The sequence below is a fragment of the Alnus glutinosa genome, chromosome 11, assembly GCF_958979055.1.
Source record: "Alnus glutinosa chromosome 11, dhAlnGlut1.1, whole genome shotgun sequence".
Lineage (NCBI taxonomy): Eukaryota > Viridiplantae > Streptophyta > Magnoliopsida > Fagales > Betulaceae > Alnus > Alnus glutinosa.
The window spans coordinates 7,046,656-7,071,728 of NC_084896.1; the positions used below are offsets into that span (position 1 = coordinate 7,046,656).

At 35.0% G+C, this 25,073-nt stretch overlaps 2 protein-coding genes and 2 pseudogenes across 2 annotated transcripts; 3 read left to right on the top strand and 1 right to left on the bottom strand.

The window, feature by feature from the left end:
• Positions 1 to 487: 487 nt before the first annotated feature.
• LOC133881054 (zinc finger BED domain-containing protein RICESLEEPER 2-like) lies at positions 488 to 2,711 on the bottom strand. The gene is made up of 2 exons (XM_062320017.1): positions 636 to 2,711; positions 488 to 544 (listed from the first exon to the last, which is right to left on the bottom strand). The coding sequence occupies exons 1-2, from the start codon at positions 2,709 to 2,711 to the stop codon at positions 488 to 490; spliced, it is 2,133 nt and encodes a 710-aa protein (XP_062176001.1).
• A 1,345-nt stretch (positions 2,712 to 4,056) lies between these two features.
• On the top strand, positions 4,057 to 4,812 carry LOC133882780 (germin-like protein subfamily 1 member 7; annotated as a pseudogene).
• A 6,410-nt stretch (positions 4,813 to 11,222) lies between these two features.
• LOC133881055 (germin-like protein subfamily 1 member 11) lies at positions 11,223 to 14,815 on the top strand. Its single transcript, XM_062320019.1, has 3 exons — positions 11,223 to 11,352; positions 11,490 to 11,734; positions 14,495 to 14,815. Exons 1-3 carry the CDS (start codon positions 11,223 to 11,225, stop codon positions 14,813 to 14,815), a joined length of 696 nt encoding a protein of 231 aa, XP_062176003.1.
• A 6,605-nt stretch (positions 14,816 to 21,420) lies between these two features.
• LOC133880865 (germin-like protein subfamily 1 member 11) lies at positions 21,421 to 22,428 on the top strand (annotated as a pseudogene).
• Positions 22,429 to 25,073: the final 2,645 nt, after the last annotated feature.

The window sequence follows — 25,073 nt, forward strand, 5'->3', positions numbered from 1 at the left end:
TAAAATTCAATTTGCCACAATCATTAAATAGGAATTGAGGAAGTCATACATTACCTCAAGTCCTCAAGTCTTCATGTCTTCTACAAATTTGTATTGTCCAACAAAACTCCCCAAACAAAATATTCAATAATATTAAAACAGATAAACTTACTTAGTTCAAAGTCAAATTGCTATTGTAACTTTGGTAAGACAATCTTCATTTCAAATTCATCCTAAAGTTCACAAAATATAAATAAAAAATATTTAGAACTTTGTAAATGCAAAAAAAAAATAAATAAATAAATTCATAATCACTAAATATTAAATAGGAAGTCTTAATTACCTCAACCTAAAGTCTTCATGTCTTCAACTCTTCATGACTTCAACAAAAGTAGAATCCCTTCATGACTTCAACAAAAGTAGAATCCCACAAGTGTCACAACTAAAATATGAAATTATATTACAACACTTTGTCACTTATATAGCAAAAAACAAAGAAAGTAAACTGCTACAAAATTGCTGGTAAGACAATCTCCACTTTCTCCTCCTCCTCATCCTCCTCCACCTAAGGTTAAAAAATAGAAAATAAGAAATATTTAGAACCTTATAAATACAAAGGACAATAACAATTACAATTACACCAAAATAAAACTTACATTGTGCTTCCTTTTAATCCCATGTAACGCTCTGACCCAATCAGCCCCACACAATAACATTTGCACAGTTTCTGTAGATAACTTAGATCTGTGAGGATCAATGACCCTCCCACCAGCACTAAATGTAGACTCTGAAGTCACAGTGGTGATTGGTATTGACAATATATCCCTTGCCATTATAGACAAAATCCGATACTTAAGGGTATTTGCCTTCCACCAATCCAGTGCATTAAATTCCACACCATTTTCAACAATGAGAACATTCTCCTCCAAATAGGATTGTAAATCAGATTTTATCGGCTGCTGCAATGTATCAACATTTCTGACGAATGAGTCATAAAGGTCCCTACCACTTGTTAGAACATTCTTCTTCCCAACCACATTAATTGAACTGCTTGAAGAGGATTCAATAGCATTGATTTGTAAATTCTGCTCAGCAACACTTGAATTATATTCTTGGACATACTCAACATATAACTCATTCAGAACTGAAAGGATACGATCAACATTCGCGGTAGCTTCCAACTCTTGATAGATTATAGGGAAACAAAATCGTATCATCGTCATCTTATTCCTTAGGTCCAACACAGCAGCAGTAGACATCAATAAGTTGCACTCTCCCCAGTATTTCTGAAACTTGGTACTCATTTTATATGCCATTGCTTTAATATACTCATTCTCATCTTTGCACTTTGTAGCCAAGACCTCTTTCATCCTCCACACTTCATGGAGGAATAAATTTGCAGTAGGGTAGTCACTCCCAGAGACAATATTGGTTACTTGGTTGAAGACCCCTAATAACTGACATACATTTTCAACTTTATCCCAATCATCATCTGATGGCAACCAAATGAAACCAGAATCAATGTATGAATACATTGGAAAGACCCCCTTGAATTGAAGTGCTGCTGCCAACATCATATATGTACTATTCCACCGTGTAGCTACATCCAAAAATAATTTCTTAGAGGTCAATTGCAATTGCTTGGCAATTTCACTGAATTTTACCAACCTTCCCTCTGATGCCACCAAGTATTTTATTCCATTCCTAACACAATCAACAATCGAAGAAATCTCACCTAGACCATCTTGAACCAATAAATTGGTTATATGTGCAACACATCGAACATGAAACAATTTTCCACCAGCAAGAAGGGCTTTTCTCATGTTAAAAACATCTTTCAATACTCTAACTGCTACATCATTTGATCTTGCATTATCAACAGTAATTGAACAAATCTTATTCTCAATCCCCCATTCTTGAAAACATTTTTGTAGTGCATCAGCAATAAGAAAACTGGTGTGTGGTGGCGGCACATTACAAAAGTTTAATACACGCCTATTTAGATGCCAATCAGAATCAATGAAGTGACATGTGACAACCATATAAGAAATTTGCTGACGCAACGTCCACATATCAGTCGTTATGTTAACTTTGTGCACACGTGTTAACATAGTTTTCAATTTTCTCTTCTCAATTTCATAAGTGGCAAAGCAATCTTTCTTTGCTGTAGCCCGAGATATTTTTACCCAATGTGGTGATAAAGTCTTGGCAAACTTGTTAAAAAATCGATGCTCCACAATATTAAAAGGATATTCATGATATAAAATCATATGAGAACAAACTTCTCTAGCCTTCTTTTCATCATAAGTAAAATTTGTCACGCTCCCTACACCATCAACCTCCGTAGCTTCAAGAGACAAAACATTTTGCTTTTTTTTCTTATTGGCACCAATGTACGATAAACAAGTTTTCAAATGCCTACCCATCGTACTAGTACAACTTGATTTCGATATAGTGAATGTCCTCTTACACCAATTGCATTGATGTTTTTTCACACCTTTTATTTCCACCTCAAAAAAAATTTTCCAAACTATAGAAGTCTTCCTCCTTGGCTTTCTTTGATAAGCATGCTTTAAAGAATCTCCTTCAATTTGAACATCAATAGAATCGATATCTTGATCCTCAATATTTTTTGTGGAACTAACACTACCAGCATTGCTAATTTCATTTTCTAGAGAATTCTCATTTTCATACCACTCCACCGGATCGATGTTGTTCAAATCCCCCTCCATGCCTTTTAAGAAATTATAATAGGTAGTTTGTATTATTAATTTATTACAAAAGAGCATAAATCAGAAACTATAATACAATGCCTATTAACTAACACAAATTCAATAAACAGAAACATTGTGCAGGAAACAAAACTTATGGTGTTTTCTTGAAGGTTAGTTTCCATGGTTATATGTTGGTGATGGGATCCATGAATAGTATTCTTTAATTGAATATTAGAATTGTAGAATTGCAGGGTTAGAAGACTCAGCCAACAAATTAAATATATCAGAAAAAAGAAAAATACAGCAGAAACACATTCCAATTAAACGAGTACAAACATCATCAATCTTTCTAGTAATCTTTCTAGTTCCATATATGTTTGCTTTTAATGGAAAATACAACAAAAACTCATTCCGATTAAACCATTACAAACAAGTCCAAGGGTCTCTATCATGGCATATTTAAAAGATTTTGAAAATAATTTATTTCAATTTTTAGTATATTGGACTTGTTTTATAATTTTTTATACGTCCTAATTTTTGATATATATTGCTTTCAAAACATTTTTTCATTTTTGCCCAAAAGTAACACGCGAAAGCAACATAACCAACTAGACAAATGTAAACATATATAACTTATACCTAATCCAGAACGATGTGATCATTTTAGTATTCAATACCAAAATGACATCGTTTTGGTGAATTTATTAAATATAATATAGAAAATGTATATTTTATTTAATATATAACCGTAACCGCATACCCTAAAACTGCAATCTACGCCTGCATAGTTAAGGAAAGTAGAAAGGAGTTATTAATATCTTCCCGCATATCCATTCCTATATAATATATATAACCAAAATAGTAAACAAGTACATATATGCAAGCCATGCTAGCCAGTGTAAAGACGGATATACAAAACACACGGAATTAAGGGATCGACATTGATTTGGTCCGATGAGAGATATATATAAGAGTACTCCACTGACATATTCAACCCATTTTTATTTAAGCGTCCCACATTCGATCAATCATCTATTTATGTACGCGCGTTCATTCGGGAATTGGCAAAACCTACAGTAGATGAAGATCGAACTGCACTATTCCACTAAACAAACTCGTCAAATTTCGCTGCATGTTAATTTATTACTTGTTAAAGAATGGTTCACCCATTAAATACAAAATAAATAAAACCATATTTGAAGACTTAGCAAGCCTGATGATCTTCTCCACGAAAGTTAAAACTTAGACCCGTTCAGTGACTCGCCTCCATAAATAGTCATCTTCCAATGCAACATTTCTCACCCCTCACCCAATAAACAAGAATACACAGCTAACATACTCAAAGGTGGAGATAACCTCAAAAATGATGAAAGGCGTTCCAAACTACCTGGTAACCGTACTCGTTTTGGCTTTGGCATGCTCTCTTGCCTCTGAATATGACCCCAGTCCTCTGCAAGATTTCTGCATTTCAACGAACGATTCTACTTCTGGAGGTATGAAGCCATTTGAAGCATTTGTCTATAATATTGTATTTTTGCTCGGTTCTTTTTATATAACCAGCTTTTCCTTCTCCATGCAGTATTTGTGAATGGAAAGTTCTGCAAGGACCCCAAGCTTGTCTCTGCCAATGATTTCTTCTTCTCCGGACTAAACATTCCCAGAGACACGTCAAATCCACTTGGATCGATTGTCACTCTCCTCAATGTGGACAAAATACTAGGCCTCAACACTTTAGGCATATCCTTGGCTCGCATTGACTTTGCACCATACGGCCTAAATCCTCCCCACATTCACCCTCGTGGAACCGAGATCCTTGTAGTCCTATAGGGTACTCTATTAGTTGGCTTTGTCACATCTAACACAGATAACCGTCTCTTCACCAAAATTATTAACACTGGAGACGTCCTTGTCTTCCAGGCCAATTGGTCTCATTCACTTCCAGTTTAATACTGGGCATACCAATGTCGTAGCCATTGCCGGTCTTAGCAGCCATAATCCTGGGGTCATTACCATAGCAAATGCAGTCTTTGGATCTAATCCTCCAATCAATCCTGATGTTCTCGCCAAGGCCTTCCAACTAGATAGAAATATGATTAATTATCTTCAGAAAAAGTTATAGTCGGACAATTATTAGATAAATGTTTGTAATTGCCAATAATGAATCATTAGATAGTTCAGATGGATCCTGCCATTATTCCCTTTTTGTAGCGCCATAGCAATAATTTCAATCAAATAAAATTCTTTCATATATCCTCTCTCTCTCTCTCTCTCTCTCTCTCCTTGTTCATTTTATTTTTATTTTTTTTCTGGTCACAGAGTGATAATGGAGGTAGAACAAGGGCATGATTAAAGTTAACTACATTTTGAATCCACAATGTTTGAGATATCTCTTTTAAAAAAAATAAAACTTGACAACAAGTAAATATATCTTTAAATAAACAATAAATCTTTGGCCATATTTTCTTTTAATCTAACTAAGTTATATTGAGGCATCATCAATAATAATGAAACAACATTAGTAATTAGTCTTTATATTGGAAAAAACCAACTTGCCAATCTATGAGGCCTAAAGAGGTTTGAATAGATGTTAGGGAAGACCTACAATCTTCTCCATGATTTTTGAATTGTAGTTGACAATATCATCTTTGATGGTAAAAATATTACATATAAAGAACTCTATCATCACTTAATTCGAGCTTTGTATATATTGTAACGGTAGTGGCTATTCATTATGAAAATTATGTCAAAGATCAGGTTGGAGTAGGAAATGGTGCAGGTTTTGTTATTTCTAATATTGGTTCCTCTCATCTTGCAAATAAATTCTTCAAATTTCGTAGGAAAAATATTTTGCGTTGTCAATCTATTTTGCCTAACCTTTTATTTGTTAGCCAGTTTGCACGCGATTGCCTTTGTTACTTTGAATTATAGTTTTTTTTTTTTCGTTTTTTTGACACCATGACGCAATGTTAAGCACGAGTTGAACGCTTGACCCAGGATCTTGTAATTGGGGATTAACCACTTAAACATATGATTATGAATCTGCTTTACAGTACTCACATGTTTTTTAGCGCTCGGGAAAATTAGGAACTAAAAGAAAATAGGGAACTGGAGAAACTGCATATAGGCTATGTACGTGTAAAGTGAGGGCGTTCTGAAGAAACTTTTGGTAGAAGTTGTACATGAAAAGAGATTGTACAGAAGGCATAGGATAGCATGAAATAAGGTTTTAGAGGTGAAAACGATGGCTTTAGAGCTCAAAAATTACCTCATTGATCTTTACCTGGGTAATAACGGCATGTAGCCCGGAAAGAGTTTTCGGATTGAGGTCATTCGCGCAATTTCGACACTTCTAAAAAAAGTTATAACCAAATTACTGTTCCTGTGGGCTAGGAGGAGCCCTGCCTACTTAGAATCTGCATCCGAAGTACGACTGAGTTTTATGAAAATCAGTCGTATATAATATGTTATCGTCTTTGGCATTTTTGTAAGAAAGACAATGTTGTCTCGTATTGTATTTAGGAAAATGTTAGATTTACAACACCAATACAACAACCGTACAACAATCCCTCACATAAGGGTGGGTCCCACATACTGGGGCCAACCCTCAAGATTCGAGTCTCCTTCGATGCGCCCTAAGAATACATCATCACTTCTCAAAGGACGGTTATTAGTCTACCCTCATGAGAAGCTATCTCTTACATCGCCTATAGCCTAACACAATCATGCTAGACTCTTCTAAAAGACTAAGCTACTAGACACCTAGGACTACCCATAATAGCGTCATCACAAGAGTGACCACGCATGTTTTGACCTAAGGGTTTATTCTCTACTAACACGACTCCACATACGTGGATGAGACAAAGGAAGGTATTGCACTTGAATCAATCGAGACGCATGCAACACTTCCGAACAAAGGAAGAGGTCATTGTCTAAGTGGCATAGCTTGTCTACACAGAGCTATGCTACGTACACAACACAAATCCAAACATATGCATTACCATAATTATGCAATGCACACAAAGATCTTAATTTAAATCTTTTTGTCTTTGTTGAAGCTTTTAAATTCCTAAGGCTCTTTGTTATCCTAGATTCTAATACAAACATAGATTTCTGCTTTTCTAAAAAATCCTAGAGCTAACTGCTATGATACCATTTGTTGTGACGACCCCCCTTTTTTTTTTTTTTTTTTTTTTTTATACAAACATAAAACGAGTCATCACAATGGCACGACGATGTGTCCCTCAACCAACATATGACACATGCCCCATAACTTGTACCTGATAATCAGAGTATGACATCTATCCATATATGAAGTGAAAAACATAAACCTAAATAGCGGAAATCATAACTTGAACCTTTATAACAAATAATCATAACCAAAGAGCCATATTACATCTATCTGTTTAAGTCTTTCCTCAAATCAAACACATAGTAATTACACAACATAGAGCTCCTAATGGAAAATTAAGTGTTTTCAACTTTATCAGTGAACATATGCCTTGTTGAGAAAGCTTCCACACACGACACGCATAGAAAGAGTTGAGTAAAATATTTCAAAATTTTTCATCTGCAAAGATTCTTTGGCTCATTAATTACTTGACTCTCAATTATATGTTTACATATTTTTAATTTTCTATTTAATTTTGTTATCAGTTTTAAATACATGCGTGTTCTGAAGCTAACATTAAAAAAATTCCGTTGTCTGGTATTTTTCTCTATTTTTGGTTTTTTTTTTTTTTTTTTTTTTTTTTTTTTTTTTTTGTGGAGAGTCCAAACCTAGGTTGCTAGAGTCCGAACACACTGATTAGTGCATTAATCAGCTAGGCCTGTCCAGATAGGCATCTTGACCGTCCGAACGCACGACCTAGGTTTTTAAACTTATCACTTTCTCTCCCAGCCGCCGCACCTCATTCTTCTCTTGAGTCGTTTTTGTTTCTTTCTCAAGTTCTTATGGTGTCTCTTGAGTTTTTGGTTTTTGGTTTTTTTTTTTTTTTTTTTTTTTTTGCATTATCTCTTCTCACCAATATTCCAGGTATGTTCTTCTTTCCCTTGCAATTTTTTTTTATTTGTTTATGAGAATATATGGATTTTGGAATATTCTGCTATTGTGAAAATTGTTTTTGAGATTAAATGCTTGTTGGGGTTGGAATAATTTTGTTCAATATTCATGAGAATATTTATATTGCTTGCTTGCTGAGGTTGTAATATTTATTGCATTACTATGATCCTATTTTTGGTATTTAATTGCATGCAAGCACATGATTTTTATTTTTTTGTCCTATATTAGTTTTGCATGTGCAATTATTATTGGACTAGATTATTTCCGCATGCTTATGCTATTAGTTTGGTCATATTGTTTTTGACATGGAAGTGGGATCTAACTATTTGGATTATTGGTGCATATTCTAGATATATTTGTTTTTGTTCTATATTACAGATATGTCTAGCAGAAGGACAAAGACTGAGATTGCAGTTGCAAAGGCAAGGATCGAACAACGGACCATCATGATAGAATGGGCCATTGTCAGACAGGATGTGATGGTGCCTCCATTTGATCTCATCGACCATATTTTTCAAGAAAATAATTAGCAAAGCTTGTACACTTGCAACACAGTCTATCCTAGACTTTTGCGAGAATTTTATGCTAACTTGAAGATTGACAAGGTTAGCCCGATGCATCCCATCTTGAAGACCAAAGTCTGTAGCCAATAGGGCTGGGCAAATTATCCGCCTACCGCCTACTGACCGCTTATCGAACCAAACCAAACCACCATCGACAGCCTACCGACTTGACCGACTAATTTTTTGGTTCGTTAGTCGGTATAAAATTTTATTCCGAAAGCTGGATCGGCAACCGAACCGAACCGAACTGCCTTTTAAGCGGCTACCGAACCGAACCGAACTGCCTTTTAAGCGGCTACCGAACCGAACCGAACCGAGCAGCCTTTTAAGCGGTAACCGAACCGAACCAAACCGTCTTTTATTCCGATCGATTAATCGAACCGACATAAAATGAAACGACGTCATTTTAGTGAGAATGAAACGTTTGATCATTTGTTTTTTAGAAGAAAAATCAAAACGACGTCGTTTCATTACCTATTTTAACCGAATGTTAACCGATTTAACCGACTTAACCGACCGCCTATTAATCGCTTTACCGACTGCTTATTAACCGCTTAATCGACTTAACCAAAATAAATTCACCGATTGCATTCTGACAAAAGTCGGTTAACTGACCGAATTAATCGCCTACCGAACCGACGCCCGCCCCTAGTGGCCAATCAATCATAGTTGATGGTGATCTTATCAGTGATGTGACTCACATTCCTATAATTGTAGCTCCTGGACTTCCTTATCAAAATCATGTGGAACCCCCCTCCATTGAAGACTTGAGGATGTTATTTGATCCTCAAGGCCTTGAAGAGATGAGGAACATTCCCATTGGATGGCTGCAATCTCCTCACCAGCTCCTAGCTCGTATCATGATGTAGAATTTATGGCCGCTCTCCAGAAACAGGAATATCACCATTCGTAGGGCCAGATTTTTATATGCCATCATCAGACGTGTTCCCTTTTGTCTTTGCACTATGTTAGATGTACTAGATCTCTTGGAGTATTTGTGTGATTTGATCAACCATTGAAGTCTAACTTAGGGAAGAGTCCTAAGTTAAAGGAGTCCATTGAAGAACCCTTTAGACAGGCGGTTTGGTTGGGAGGCGTTCACGTATAGGTATGTGTCAGAGTTAAAGGTACGACTACTGCATTAGGTTATGTGAGTACGACTGCTTTGTAACTAGTTTTTTCTTCTGAATAGTGGATTTCCTGGGTTTGGCTTCCCTGAAGTTGTTTTCTCTTTATCTAAAGAGTTTCCACTTCGTCACCAAAATATATGTGTTAATTGCTTTACTGCTTTACATATTTTGGTTGCATGTTTGGTTGTGATCACACACACACACACACACACACACATTAGGAGTCATATTTATTTTTCAATTGGTATCATAGCAGGTTCACTCGTTTTTGGATTAAATTCCTGAGTGGATCCTAGACTCCTATTTGTTTATATATCATGTCTCTTAATCTTAATTCTATTATTGCTTTTGATGGCTCGAATTATAGTTATTGGAAAGCAAGAATTAGATTCTTTTTAAAATCAATAGACGTTTGGCATATTGTTGAGTTTGGGTGGACCCCACCGACTACAACAGTTGCTGAATGGACTACCGTTGAAACACGTACTCGTCTTTCCAATGGTCAAGCCTTAAATGATCTTTGTCAAACTCTTTTACCATTTGAATTCTCACGAATTTCACATTGTGAAATTGCTCAAGAAGCATGGGCAATACTGAAAACTACATACGAAGGCACAAAAATTATAAAATCTGACAAGCTTCAAATGTTAGTTTCTCAGTTTGAAGGAATAAAGATGCAAGAGGATGAACCTTTTAATGAGTTTTGCACCAAGATCAGTGACCTGAGAAATTTCATGGTAAGTCTCGCGAAGAAGATCTCGAATGCAAAACTCATTAAAAAGATACAAAGATCGTTGCTTGAGCGTTTTAGAATAAAAGTCACTATTGTAATACTACCATGTGGAATATGCAATTATTCCGCTTATCGACCATTTATTTATGTCATCGCTTTACAAAACTTTACTTACAACTTTTGCTAAATCCTGTCTTTCTTTTTTTTTTTTTGAACCAGCTAAATCCTATGTCTATTCGTTCAGCTCGGTTGATATTTTCATTGAGTTCTTTGGTTGAAAATTCGTAGCCTTTTTTTTTTAAAGAAAAAATAATAATAGTAACAATCTTAATTAATTATGCAGTAAGAAAGTCCATACAGAATCACTTGGGCATACGAAATCGCAATCTTATTTAATTATGTTGGGACGATTCAATGCAAGAGAAGAAAACGCTTAATTTGTTTCTCATTTCAACTCCATCACTGCATGGAACAAAACAATCAAAATAAAAACAGAGCGACATGCAAAAGACACGGAGGGATGTTCCAATACACGTACGTTAATGTTGATTTGGTCAAATGAGAGACATATAGAGGATATGTTGTCTCTAGGACTCCACTGACGTGTTCAACTCATTTTTGTTTTAACATCACATATTCTCAATCAATCATGAGGGACAGGGTCAACTCCATATACCTATAATATATATATATATATATATATATATCAATGTAAAATTCACTAATGAGGAATGGGCCAAAGCAACAGTAGTAGAATTGAACTATTCCATTCACCAAAACCGTCAAATTTGGCTGCATGTTCTATTAGTGTATATATAAGCGTTCATAACGTACGTAGTTGTTAAAGAAATGTTCCCCCTTAAAATAAAAAATTGGTAACCAATGAAGACTTACCAAGTCTTATATCTTCTCCGTGGAAGTTAAAACATAGACCTGTTCAGTAACTCTAATCCATAAATACGTGCCTTCCAATGCAACATTTCTCACCACTCACCCAATAAGCAAGAATACACAGCATACTCAAAGGTGGAGATAACCTCAAAAATGATGAAAGGCGTTCCTAGGTATCTGGTAACCTTGCTCGTCTTGGCTTTGGCATGCTCCCTTGCCTCTGCATATGACCCCAGCCCTCTTCAAGATTTTTGCGTTTCAACCAACGATTCTGCTTCTGGAGGTATGAAGTCATTTGAAGCATCTGTCTGTAATCTTGTATTTTTGTTGTTTTACCCTGCCCCTCTTGTTAGTACTCTACATACAAATATATTTATGCTCCGTTCTTTTTATATAACAAGCTTTTCCTTCTCCATGCAGTATTTGTGAATGGAAAGTTCTGCAAGGACCCCAAGTTAATGCTTGTCTCTGCCAATGACTTCTTCTTCTCCGGACTAAACATTCCCAGAGATACATCAAATCCACTTGGATCGACTGTCACTCTCCTGAATGTGGACAAAATACTAGGCCTCAACACTTTAGGCATATCCTTGGCTCGCATTGACTTTGCACCATACGGCCTAAATCCTCCCCACATTCACCCTCGTGGAACCGAGATTCTTGTTGTAACGCCCCCAAACCGCTAAGGGTTAGGTTCGTCCATTTTCATACACCAAACTTCAAAGATTCGTAAGGTCTGCCAACAACCTAGCTAATATGCTGAATTTAATAACAAAAATAATAAAGATTTTAAAACTCAGAGCTTTAATAAATGCGGAAACAGTTATTTTGAAATGAACAATTATGTTTGATTTAATAATTGAAAATCTAAAGAAAACTAAATTTATTGTGCAAGTGCACTTATTAAGGTAACTGAGATGCAATGTCCTAATGCTAGCCTAGATCCCATCCCGGCCGCCTAGGTCTCTCTGCTCATAACCTGAAAACAAAACAAAATAAGGGGTGAACGAAAAATGCTCAGTAAGGTAACCCTCAACCATAAAACGGTTGAGTTAACTTCATTTTCTTTAAAACAATTATTATAATACACTTGAAATCTAAATTTATAGAATACAAATAATAATTCAACATTTTACTTAACACATAAAATTACTGGTTAATAAATAAATTTCTCATATGTAGGGCCCATGTACACTATTACGCCCTGTGTACTAGGGTTGCGCGGTCTACTGCGACCTCAGGCAGGTAAACTGTGGCCACAGGCCCTGCCCCGTCAGCTAATTAATTGAAGTGCACTTAGCATGACATAGGGATGGATCCGCTTTCTCTAAGTCCTTGAGCGGTTGCGCTTCCATCCAAGCAACGGTACCGAGCTTAAACTCTGCAAATCTCTGTGAATATATCTGGGGCCAAAATAATAGTCTCCTCCACACACGTGCCTCATTTATAAAAATCTCATTCTCATAAATTATTCTCATTCCTTTGATAACTCTTGAGGCAACGTGGGGGAGGGTTTTTAGTCTCCTTTCTCATTAATTTCAAAAAGATGTAACTTCCCGTCTCGGGAACCAACCAAACAATTTACTAATAAATAAAAAAATCCTTTATAAACAAAGCTTCTCTTAAAAACTGTAATTTCAAGAATAACATTTATACCGTCAACTTTCATTTAAAAACTATTTTTAAACAGTCCTTTCGGCATCAATATAATTTGAAATATAGAACAAGAACAATTAATTGCAAATAGGCTTAAAAAAAAAAAAGTAATATGACATAAAACAATTTGAAAAAGGGTAGAGGATCCCTTACCTCTCTGATTGCAATAAGTTGCTGGACTAACTCAACTGCTAACTAGTCACCTGGTACAGGTTTAAATAAATCAATACCTCGTGCTAGCCACTAAACTACACACTAACACCACTAGGATTTGTCTTGCTAACCTACTGAGAATGGATTCTCTAGATATGTTTAACGACATTAATTATTCTAATAATAATTAAATCATTAAATAAGAAATAAAACGTTTTCTTTTATTGACATTAGGAATACGACTCCATAAAGGTAATTGTCATTAGAAATATTTTATTTTATAATTATAGAGTTTAATAAATTCCGATATCACAAACTATACCCTTAAGTAAAATAATTTATAACAATGATCCTTGATTTTTAAGGAATTTACAAGAACTTTCAAAACCCTTGAATTAAAATTCTTTTTCTTATAACTTTGTGGAATAGATGCGAATTAATTAAAATAATTGGGAAGATAGAAACATGGCATGAGAAAACTTATTGTGAATAGAATGGGAGAATTCAGAAGGTCCAAGAGTAAGGTAACAAGAAGGGAAAACCAATGAATACTTGGCTAACATAATTTCTCCTGTGACTACAGACTTGTTCAATACAAAGAAAATAAAAATAAATAAATGCAAGACTACGGTCCCCATGTTCCACAGAAAAGAAGTGAGTGTAAATAACCAATGGACAAAAGACATATTCAGGTATGGAACAAGGAAAAACACGGTTATTCTATGTTACCACAAATAGAAGGAAGGGAAAGAATCAAAATAAATTAGAAAGACCACTCATGCTAGGCTACGGAAATCATACCACAAATAGGGAATCATAATAAAATAAACATACAAATAAAAGTAAAAGGGTGAAAAGGACAAGTCATAATGGCTTGTATTTGAGAGAAGGGGGAGAAAATAAAATTTAAGGAAAGGGAAGAGTGTATCAGAGAGAAGAACGAGTAAAGTAAAATAATGAAAGTCAAGCTTGTGGTCCTACCCATTTGATGAAAGAGAGAAAAAGGATAGCAGCCAAGGGGTCACGTCCATACATTGAAGGAGTAAACGAAGGAAATCCAAACAAACAGACAAACATGTACTCGATTTTTTTTACAGATAGAAGAGAACAAAATAAAAGAAACAAAGCGACAGGCCTGCTGTGATACGCCAACAATAGAAAAGAAAAGAAAAGAGATTAGAATATACCTGCAATGTTTTTGAGAGAGACAAAGGTTGTAAAAATTTCTTCTGAGAGAGAGAGAGACGCTTGAGAATTTTATGAAGGAATAAGAGAGGCTGACGGCTAAAAGATTTATTTATAGGAGTAGAGTTTCATTCTTTGGCTGCTAGGGTTTTATATACTAAAACAGGTATTTTAATAATAATAAATCAGATATCTAATATTTTTAATATAAAAACTGGTCCTCATATTTTAATATAAATATAAAATATAAAAGTGGAACTTAAATTGATATAAATTTATTAAATTTAAAAGTAGGTGTTTTAATAAAATATAGAGGCAGTTATTTAATAATAAGAAATAAAATTTTCATATGTAAAAAAAAATCAAGTGTTTATTATTCCCGTCTAGTTATCCATTCTCATAGGTCGTAAAGACTATTCTACCCTCGAAAGGGGGTCGGGGTTATTACACTTGTAGTCCTAGAGGGTACTCTATTAGTTGGTTTTGTCACATCCAACACAGATAACAGTCTCTTCACCAAAGTTCTTAATGCTGGAGACGTCTTTGTCTTCCCAATTGGCCTCATACACTTCCAGTTTAATTCTGGGCATACCAATGCCGTTGCCTTTGCTGGTCTCAGCAGCCAGAATCCTGGGGTCATCACCATAGCAAATGCAGTCTTTGGATCTAATCCTCCAATCAATCCTGATGTTCTCGCCAAGGCCTTCCAACTAGACAGAAATGTGATTAATGATCTTCAGAAAAAGTTCTAGTGGGACAATTATTAGATAAATATTTATAATTGCCAATAATGAATCATTAGATGGTTCAAATGGATCTTGCCATTATTCACTTCGTTGTAACACCATAGCAATAACTTCAATGAAATAAAATTCTTCCTTACTCTCTCTCTCTGTTTCTTCCTTCTTCTTCTTTTTTTTTTTTTTTTTTTTTTTCACGGTGTGATAATGGAGGTAGAACAAGTGCATGATTAAAGTACTTAACTACATTTTGAATCCATAATGTTTGAGATATCACACCTAACTTCTCTTGGTACGTGCCCTTCATATATTCTCTTTTAAAAAAATAAAATTCGACAACATATAAATATATCTTTAAATCAATAATAAACCTTTGCTCATATTTTATTTTAAATCTAATTTATATCGAGGCATTATCAATAATAATTAAACAACATTATTAATTGGTCTTTATATCGGAAAATACCGACTCCCTAACCTGTCAGGCCTAAAGAGGTTTGAATAGATGTTAGGGAAGACCCTACAATGTCCTCGTGATTTTTGAATTGTAGTTCACAATATCATCTTTAATGGTAAAAATTTTACATATAAAGAATTCTAGCACTTAAGTCGAGCTTTGTATATATAGTAACAGTAGAAAACATATCTTGTGCATTAAGGGATTCGATTCTATAGTGTAGTGGCTATTCATCTTGAAAATTATGTCAAAGATCAGGTTGGAGTAGGAAATGGTGCAGGTTTTGTTATTTCTAATATTGGTTACTCTCATCTTGCTAATAAATTCTCCAAATTTCATATGAAAAATATTTTGCATTGTCGATCTATTTCGCCTAACCATTTATTTAATTTGTTAGCCAGTTTGCACGCGATTGCCTTTGTTACTTTGAATTATAGTTTTTTCCTTTCTTTTTTTTGACACCATGACGCAATGTTGAGCACGAGTTGAACGCTTGACCCAGGATCTTGTAATTGGGGGTTAACCACTTAAACATATGTTATGTATGTATGATCATTATTCCGTACTATACATATGATTATGAATCTGCTTTACACTCACACATGTTTTTTAGAGCTCGGGAAAATTAGGAACTAAAACCATTCTCACGGCCCATCATTTTCTTGAGAATAGTCATTCTAAGTTTTAAAGTATATAATAAAGATTCTATCCCTTATCACATATATGCTTTTATTAGGAAATGAAATATATGATAATGATCTAACACTTGGAATAAAAATTCTTATCACCCATAGAAAATGACTATTTCTTAAATTGAGGAATAACTTTTCCTCTCAAATCTGAGTCGAATACTATTCCTCAATTTCAGGAATAATAATTCCCTCATGAATCATGATAATGAGTATTTCATTTTATATTCTTCTATTTCTTAATAGAATAGCCATTTCACGTGTCGAACGTACGTAACCTAAAATATTATATTTCACCTTCTTCTATTTATAATAAAAATTATTCATTTTTCTTAATAAAATAGTCATTTTTCTTATACTGTCAATGTGTTAGGTTATTTTTTATTTTTATAGATAAATGTGTTCTGTTATAAGTATACTACTCTTGCTGCCTGCTGGCCAGTGCAAGTTAATATATTACTATGCACGTAGTACTCGATCAGTCAATTCACGATGTTTCGATTACGTAAGATTTTGTTCCAAAAATTTAAAAGTTCATAGTTAAATGATTTCTGTTTAAAAATACAATTGACCTATTCAGGAACAACTTAAGAATTGATGCTGCATCAATGGTGTGTTCAGCATCTTCTTGATAATCATCCTAGAATTGTATTTTATTTTATTGTTCCTCGTGTGAATCTGTCTACCTGAAAACCGTAATATGACCATTTCAATTTATTTATAAATTTTGGAAAATCCAATTAAGTACAATAGTTAACTTTTTCAAAAGAAAAAATAAACAAAGTTTAGAAGCCAATACGGGTAGGCGTAGTTTTACTCGGTTGGAAATACCGATTAAAACTATTTTGGTTGGAAAGGCGTATTTTAAACTCCAACCTCGCGATCGATTGAATCATTAGAAAAGCAAAATTGGAGCAACAGGGTACTTAACATATAGAGAAAGTTTCACTGACTGCCGTAGATATTTCATCACTTTTACGTACAATTATACCTTTAAGTTTTAAAAAGTGTTAATTTAGTGTATCTAGCTTTCAATTTTTTTTTGTAATTTCACTTGTCCGTTAGGATTTTTCGTTAAATCATGCTAAAATATCCAAAATACCTTTTTTTTTTAAAAATAAAAAATAAAAAATTATTTATTTAGGAATGTATTTTTTTCCAAATTCTGTTAAATCTATCTTAAGCAACGGTTAAATCCTTACAATTTTTTGTTCTTCATTTTCCTAAAAAAACTAGGGGTATTTTAGAAATTTCGACACCTCTCCTTTAGGATTTAATGGAAAATTATAATAGAGGGTGAAAGTTAAAAGAAAATAAATAAAAATTATAAGTTGGATACTCTAAATTGACACTTTTTACAATTTATGAGTATGATTACAAAAGTGATGAAAGATGTAAAGACCAAGAAATAAAATAGGAAATGTTGCAATTAATAAATTATATTTATTAAATAAGATGTGATTAATAATAGATTCAAGGTGATAATTATATTATCAAAATAAAATGAGTCTAAGATAAAATAACGGAATTAGAATAATAAAATACTACCAATGGGTATCTAGGAAATAAATTATTAATAATGGGTTCTAGTTAAATAAATAGTTGATTGTATGGGTAAGAGGTAGTTAAAAGAAATGTGGGGTCAGATATTAATTGTTAAAAGATAGGATTATAACATTGTGAGGGTAATATCATAAATTAAGGTAGTGGGAGGCTTTAAACAAAAATGTAATCTTATCCATGCCACATGTCATGTTAGGATTGGCTATGGGGGGATATCTTATCCTTCTTTTTAATTTAAGAAATAAAAGAAAAACAAAGAAATAGAATAAGCCCCTAAACGGGTCAACAGGCCTCCCCCACCCCCTCCTCTTTTCTTTCTTCTTTTTTCTTCTATTTTTTCTTCCTTCTTCTTTGTTCTTCTCACCCGATCACACAGAGAGAGACGAGAGAGTGAGATGGAGTGATTGAGAGGGAGATCAGAGAGGGAGTTGAGAGCAGAGAGTGAGATCGAGACAGGGAGATGAGACCAAGAGAGAGAGAGAGAGCCGAGAGATTGGGAGTGAGATCGGGAGAATTGAGGGAGATGGAGCCCGATCCTCCGGTGGGTGGCACCGACGAGACCAGAGAACGCCGGCGATGCGATCTCCGGTGAACCCGTGACCCATATGTGTGCGAAACCCGTGCAACCCGTAACCCAGTGAACCATGACCCGTGAAACCCAACCCTCTAGGACCAATTTTCCGGCGATTTTTGGATGATTTTCGGCGGTTCCAGGGGATTTCAGACAAAGACCCGTTGAACCACGAAGACCCATAACTAGAAAGGCCCAGAGACCTAGTCTTTGGATCTAATCCTCCAATCAATCCTGATGTTCTCGCCAAGGCCTTCCAACTAGACAGAAATATGATTAATTATCTTCAGAAAAAGTTATAGTGGGACAATTATTAGATAAATGTTTGTAATTGCCAATAATGAATCATTAGATGGTTCAGATGGATCCTGCCATTATTCCCTTTCTTGTAGCGCCATAGCAATAATTTCAATCAAATAAAATTCTTTCATATATCCTCTCTCTCTCTCTCTCTCTCTCTCTCTCTCCTTGTTCATTTTATTTTTATTTTTTTTCTGGTCACAGAGTGATAATGGAGGTAGAACAAGGGCATGATTAAAGTTAACTACATTTTGAATCCACAATGTTTGAGATATCTCTTTTAAAAAAAAAAAAACTTGACAACAAGTAAATATATCTTTAAATAAACAATAAATCTTTGGCCATATTTTCTTTTAATCTAACTAAGTTATATTGAGGCATCATCAATAATAATGAAACAACATTAGTAATTAGTCTTTATATTGGAAAAAACCAACTTGCCAATCTATGAGGCCTAAAGAGGTTTGAATAGATGTTAGGGAAGACCTACAATCTTCTCCATGATTTTTGAATTGTAGTTGACAATATCATCTTTGATGGTAAAAATATTACATATAAAGAACTCTATCATCACTTAATTCAAGCTTTGTATATATTGTAACGGTAGTGGCTATTCATTATGAAAATTATGTCAAAGATCAGGTTGGAGTAGGAAATGGTGCAGGTTTTGTTATTTCTAATATTGGTTCCTCTCATCTTGCAAATAAATTCTTCAAATTTCGTAGGAAAAATATTTTGCGTTGTCAATCTATTTTGCCTAACCTTTTATTTGTTAGCCAGTTTGCACGCGATTGCCTTTGTTACTTTGAATTATAGTTTTTTTTTTTTTCGTTTTTTTGACACCATGACGCAATGTTAAGCACGAGTTGAACGCTTGACCCAGGATCTTGTAATTGGGGATTAACCACTTAAACATATGATTATGAATCTGCTTTACAGTACTCACATGTTTTTTAGCGCTCGGGAAAATTAGGAACTAAAAGAAAATAGGGAACTGGAGAAACTGCATATAGGCTATGTACGTGTAAAGTGAGGGCGTTCTGAAGAAACTTTTGGTAGAAGTTGTACATGAAAAGAGATTGTACAGAAGGCATAGGATAGCATGAAATAAGGTTTTAGAGGTGAAAACGATGGCTTTAGAGCTCAAAAATTACCTCATTGATCTTTACCTGGGTAATAACGGCATGTAGCCCGGAAAGAGTTTTCGGATTGAGGTCATTCGCGCAATTTCGACACTTATAAAAAAAGTTATAACCAAATTACTGTTCCTGTGGGCTAGGAGGAGCCCTGCCTACTTAGAATCTGCATCCGAAGTACGACTGAGTTTTATGAAAATCAGTCGTATATAATATGTTATCGTCTTTGGCATTTTTGTAAGAAAGACAATGTTGTGTCGTAATGTATGTAATGAATTTATAATATAAATGAAGTGTAATCAATTTAGAGCACTCGGGCAATTTAAATTTTGTCGAAATAAAAAATAAAAATAAAAAGATGCCTGCATATTCTGCTACGTGAATCGAGGACTACTGTCATAGCGCCATGTGGAATATGCGATTATTCAGCTTATCAACCAGTTATTTATGTCGTCGTTGCATTACAAAACCTTGCTTACAACTTTTGCCAAATCCTTTTTCTATCCGTTCAACTGAGTTGATATTTTCATCGACCTTTTTCGTTAGTGCCGGTCGAAAAAACACCGCTAAAAATGGTTTCTAATTAGCGGCTTTGTGGAACCGCGGTTATTGTTTCTTTTTTAAAAAAATAATAATAACAAGAAGCTACCACTAAACATACTTAACTAAAGAAAATGATTTTTGTACACATACCCATTGTGAGTGTATATATATAATATGTGTGGGTGCAAATAATGCAACTCTTTTTGAACCAACACTAGTCATTTCAGAAAATCGACGCTAAACCAACTCATTTATAGCGGCATACTAAATTTGGAGATTTCGGTGCTTTAGAAAATGCGGCAAGGTCTTAATTTAGATGAAATTAAATTAGACTCGTTTATACAGCTAGACATGTTGTCTTAATTTAGATGAAATTAAACACGATGGTTTCGAAGAGCGAAAGTCTCAAATAGGACTGGCTCAATATATTTTGAGGCCTAAGGCGAGAATTTTAAACGATGCCTTTTTCTGTGCTCCTCACTCTCAATGATGGTTGTTTTTGTGAATTATGACTTATATTTCAATAAGTCTTTTTCCGTGGGCCCCACTCTCTTCATTGGCTTTCTTGTAGTCCACATCCTTTTAGTTGAGTTTCCTAATAAGAGAGAAAATGTACTTTTCAGCTTATGATCAGACTTTTTTTTTTTTTTTTTACTCTCAGACAAACCTGTATTTGGGGGCCCTATTCCACTTGGGGACCGCCTATCTCACCTTATAGTTGAGCCAGCCCTGGTCTTAAAACGAACAAAAAAAGACCTTAAGCTCTTCTCATGGCGTCGACAATCCCTACGAATCTTACGTAGTGAGAAAGTGCGTACAGAATCACTTGGGCATACGAAATCGCAATCTTATTTAATCACTGCATCGAACAAAACAATCAAAATAAAAACAGAGCGACATGCAAAAGACACGGAGGGATGTTCCAACACACGGTATACGTTAATGTTGATTTGGGCAAATGAGAGACATATAGAGGATATGTTGTCTCTAGGACTCCACTGACGTGTTCAACTCATTTTTGTTTTAACATCACATATTCTCGATCAATCATGAGGGACAGGGTCAACTCCATATATATATATATATATATATATCAATGTAAAATTCACTAATGAGGAATGGGCCAAAGCAACAGTAGTAGAATTGAACTATTCCATTCACCAAAACCGTCAAATTTGGCTGCATGTTCTATTAGTGTATATATAAGCGTTCATTACGTACGTAGTTGTTAAAGAAATGTTCGCCCTTAAAATAAAAAATTGGTAACCAATGAAGACTTACCAAGTCTTATATCTTCCCCGTGGAAGTTAAAACATAGACCTGTTCAGTGACTCTAATCCATAAATACGTGCCTTCCAATGCAACATTTCTCACCCCTCACCCAATAAGCAAGAATACACAGCATACTCAAAGGTGGAGATAACCTCAAAAATGATGAAAGGCGTTCCTAGGTATCTGGTAACCGTGCTCGTCTTGGCTTTGGCATGCTCCTTGGCCTCTGCATATGACCCCAGCCCTCTTCAAGATTTTTGCGTTTCAACCAACGATTCCGCTTCTGGAGGTATGAAGTCATTTGAAGCATCTGTATGCAATCTTGTATTTTTGTTGTTTTACCCTGCCCGTCTTGTTAATACTCTACATACAAATATATTTATGCTTCGTTCTTTTTATATAACAAGCTTTTCCTTCTCCACGCAGTATTTGTGAATGGAAAGTTCTGCAAGGACCCCAAGCTTGTCACTGCCAATGACTTCTTCTTCTCCGGACTAAACATTCCTAGAGATACGTCAAATCCACTTGGATCGACTGTCACTCTCCTGAATGTGGACAAAATACTAGGCCTCAACACTTTAGGCATATCCTTGGCTCGCATTGACTTTGCACCATACGGCCTAAATCCTCCCCACATTCACCCTCGCGGAACCGAGATTCTTGTAGTCCTAGAGGGTACTCTGTTAGTTGGTTTTGTCACGTCCAACACAGATAACCGTCTCTTCACCAAAGTTCTTAATGCTGGAGACGTCTTTGTCTTTCCAATTGGTCTCATTCACTTTCAGTTCAATTCTGGGCATACCAATGCCGTAGCCTTTGCCGGTCTCAGCAGCCAGAATCCTGGGGTCATCACCATAGCAAATGCAGTCTTTGGATCTAATCCTCCCATCAATGCTGATGTTCTCGCCAAGGCCTTCCAACTGGACAGAAATGTGATTAATTTTCTTCAGAAAAAGTTCTAGTGGGACAATAATTAGATAAATATTTGTAATTGCCAATAATTGAATCATTCGATGGTTCAGATGGAGCTTGCCATTATTCCAATGTTGTAATGCCATAGCAATAACTTCAATGAAATAAAATTCTTTCTTATATACACTCTCTCTCTCTGTCTCTCTCTCCTTTTTTTTTTTTGTTATTATTTTCTGGTCACGGAGTGATAATGGAGGTAGAACAAGTGCATGATTAAAGTTAACTACATTTTGAATCCACACTGTTTGAGATATCTCTTTTAAAAAAATAAAACTCAACAACAAATAAATATATCTTTAAATCAACAATAAATCTTTGCTCATATTTTCTTTTAAATCTAAGTTATATCGAGGCATTGTCAATAATAATGAAACAACATTATTAATTGGTCTTTATATCGGAAAATACCAACTCGCTAACCTGTCAGGCCTAAAGAGGTTTGAATAGATGTAAGGGAAGACCCTACAATGTCCTCATGATTTTTGAATTGTAGTTCACAATATCATCTTTAATGGTATAAATTTTACATATAAAGAATTCTAGAACTTAAGTCGAGCTTTGTATATATAGTAACAGTAGAAAACATATCTTGTGCATTAAGGGATTCGATTCTAGAGTGTAGTGGTTATTCATCATGAAAATTATGTCAGGGATCATGTTGGAGTAGGAAATGGTGCTGGTTTTGTTATTTCAAATATTGGTTCCTATTATCTTGCTAATAAATTGTCCAAATTTCATATGAAAAATATTTTTCCTTCTCGATCTGTTTCGGCTAACCTTTTATTTGTTAGTCAGTTTGCACGTGATTGCGATTATTACTTTGAGTTTTTTTTTTTTCTACACCAACACACAATGTTTAGCGGGAGTTGAACGTTTGACCCATGATCTTGTAAGTGGGGGTCGGGGGAGGGGGGGATAACCACTTACACATGTTATGTATGTACGCATTTTGTACTATACATATGATTATGAATCTACTTTACACTCACGCATGGTTTTTAGCCCTTGGGATAATTAGGAACTAAAAGAAAATATAGAATTGGAGAAAGTGCATATAGGCTCTCTGTAAAGTGAGGGCATTCTCAAAAGAAAAAAGAAAAAAGAAGGAGGTAGTACGTCAGAGCATAGAAGTTGTACATGAAAAAGATTGCACAAAGGAGAGAGGAATCAGGAATAAACAAATATGAAACCCTAGCTGTGACGACCTTTTTTTTTATACAAAACGGACTCGCACAATGGCTTGACGAATAATCACAAAGCCAACTCATAGTACACATTCCATAACATGTACCTGATATATCATTGTATATTAACTATGCAGCAGAATTAAATCTTATAGACGAACAAGTGTAGATTATATCAATAGAGCAAATACATAGTCTATCTGTTTAAAGCTTAATTAAAATATTAGTTAAACAAAAGAATGGCTGTACAAAATGCGTGTCACATACGATGCAAGCCATACATATAAAATATCTACTCAAAATACAGACTATCCACTAGTCCAACACCTACAACCGTCGTGATAGACTTCATTCGTTGTATTCCAAATGTTGGTTTATTGTTATTGGCTACATTATGGTTGACAAAAACGCTTCCATATCAAGGACTGCTATAACAGGGACACCGTATTTCCAGAATCCTCCAGAAGAATATTCCAGAATATTAATTCCAATATAGAATGGACTGATCAAGACATGAATATGCACATAATACCTGTAAAGAAGACAAGTTCTTGTTGGAGGAAATATTCTGGAGACTTTACAGCTCAAACAGTTAGTTTTCCCTATAGCCCATCTGGACATGAGCCATTGACAGCAGAAGTTCTATGAAGGTTCGAATAGCTCAGCAAACGCGAGCCACCGGGAGCAAAAGTCCTATGAAGGTCCAGACGGCCCAGCCGATGCGAGCCACAGAGAGCAAAAGTCTGTAAGAAGGTCCAGACGTTGATGCGGTGACAGCGGACTGTGGATGTAGTTTATGGAACTATTCAGACGCTAGGCTTGCAAGTCTGGACGCGCTTCAGTGATTACTCGAAGTTTTAAGTTGCAGGTCCGGACTCCAGAGGCCAGGTTCGAACCCCGCGTTTGAAATTCGAGTTTGAGTAGAACTAGGTTTTCTGAAGCCTATTTAAAGGGGCTTCTAGGCTGCTTATTTGTAAGGAACCTGTAATTTCTATTATGCTAAGAAATGGGGTTTAGGCAGAAATTGTTAGATGTGCTAACTCTCTTGGAGTATTTGTGTTATTTGATCAATGTTCCATTGAAGTCTAGCTTAGGAAGGAGCCTTAAGCTAAAGGAGTCTATCGAAGAACTCTTTAGACAAGTAGTCTGATTGGAAGGCGTTGACTTATAGGCATGTGTAATGTCCAGAATATTAGTTGGCATTTTAAGAGTAAAATAAATAAATGATAATAGGAAATATAAATAAATAAAAGATAAAAGAAAAAGGGAAATTGTAAGGTGACTAAAAGACAAGAAAAGGAAATGGAAGGTAAACTTAAAGCAAACAAATAAAACAATCAGACAAAGAATAGAAAAGGAAAAGCAAAAATATATGTGTAAAAGAACGAGCAGATCTGGTCAACAAAAGAAGCACACGTTAGTTTTTTTATAAAAAAAAATAGGAAACCTTAGGCTTATTCTTTCTCTTTTCTTTATACACTTTAACTTTTCAACACTTAAGACAACACTTTTGATTTTTCTCACTTCTCACGTGTTGCACTCAGCACCTCTTCACTTAACTCAAAACAAAAAGAAAGGAAGAA

What these genes read in the sequence shown, in the direction of transcription:
- LOC133881054 (XM_062320017.1), bottom strand. Translation starts at nt 2,711, where the DNA reads ATGGAGGGGGATTTGAACAACATCGATCCGGTGGAGTGGTATGAAAAT. An exon ending in GGATTAAAAGGAAGCACAAT is followed by an intron (nt 545 to 635) that starts GTAAGTTTTATT and finishes TTTTAACCTTAG; the next exon opens with GTGGAGGAGGATGAGGAGGA.
- LOC133881055 (XM_062320019.1), top strand. Translation starts at nt 11,223, where the DNA reads ATGATGAAAGGCGTTCCTAGGTATCTGGTAACCTTGCTCGTCTTGGCT. An exon ending in CAACGATTCTGCTTCTGGAG is followed by an intron (nt 11,353 to 11,489) that starts GTATGAAGTCAT and finishes TTCTCCATGCAG; the next exon opens with TATTTGTGAATGGAAAGTTC. An exon ending in GTGGAACCGAGATTCTTGTT is followed by an intron (nt 11,735 to 14,494) that starts GTAACGCCCCCA and finishes TACCCTCGAAAG; the next exon opens with GGGGTCGGGGTTATTACACT.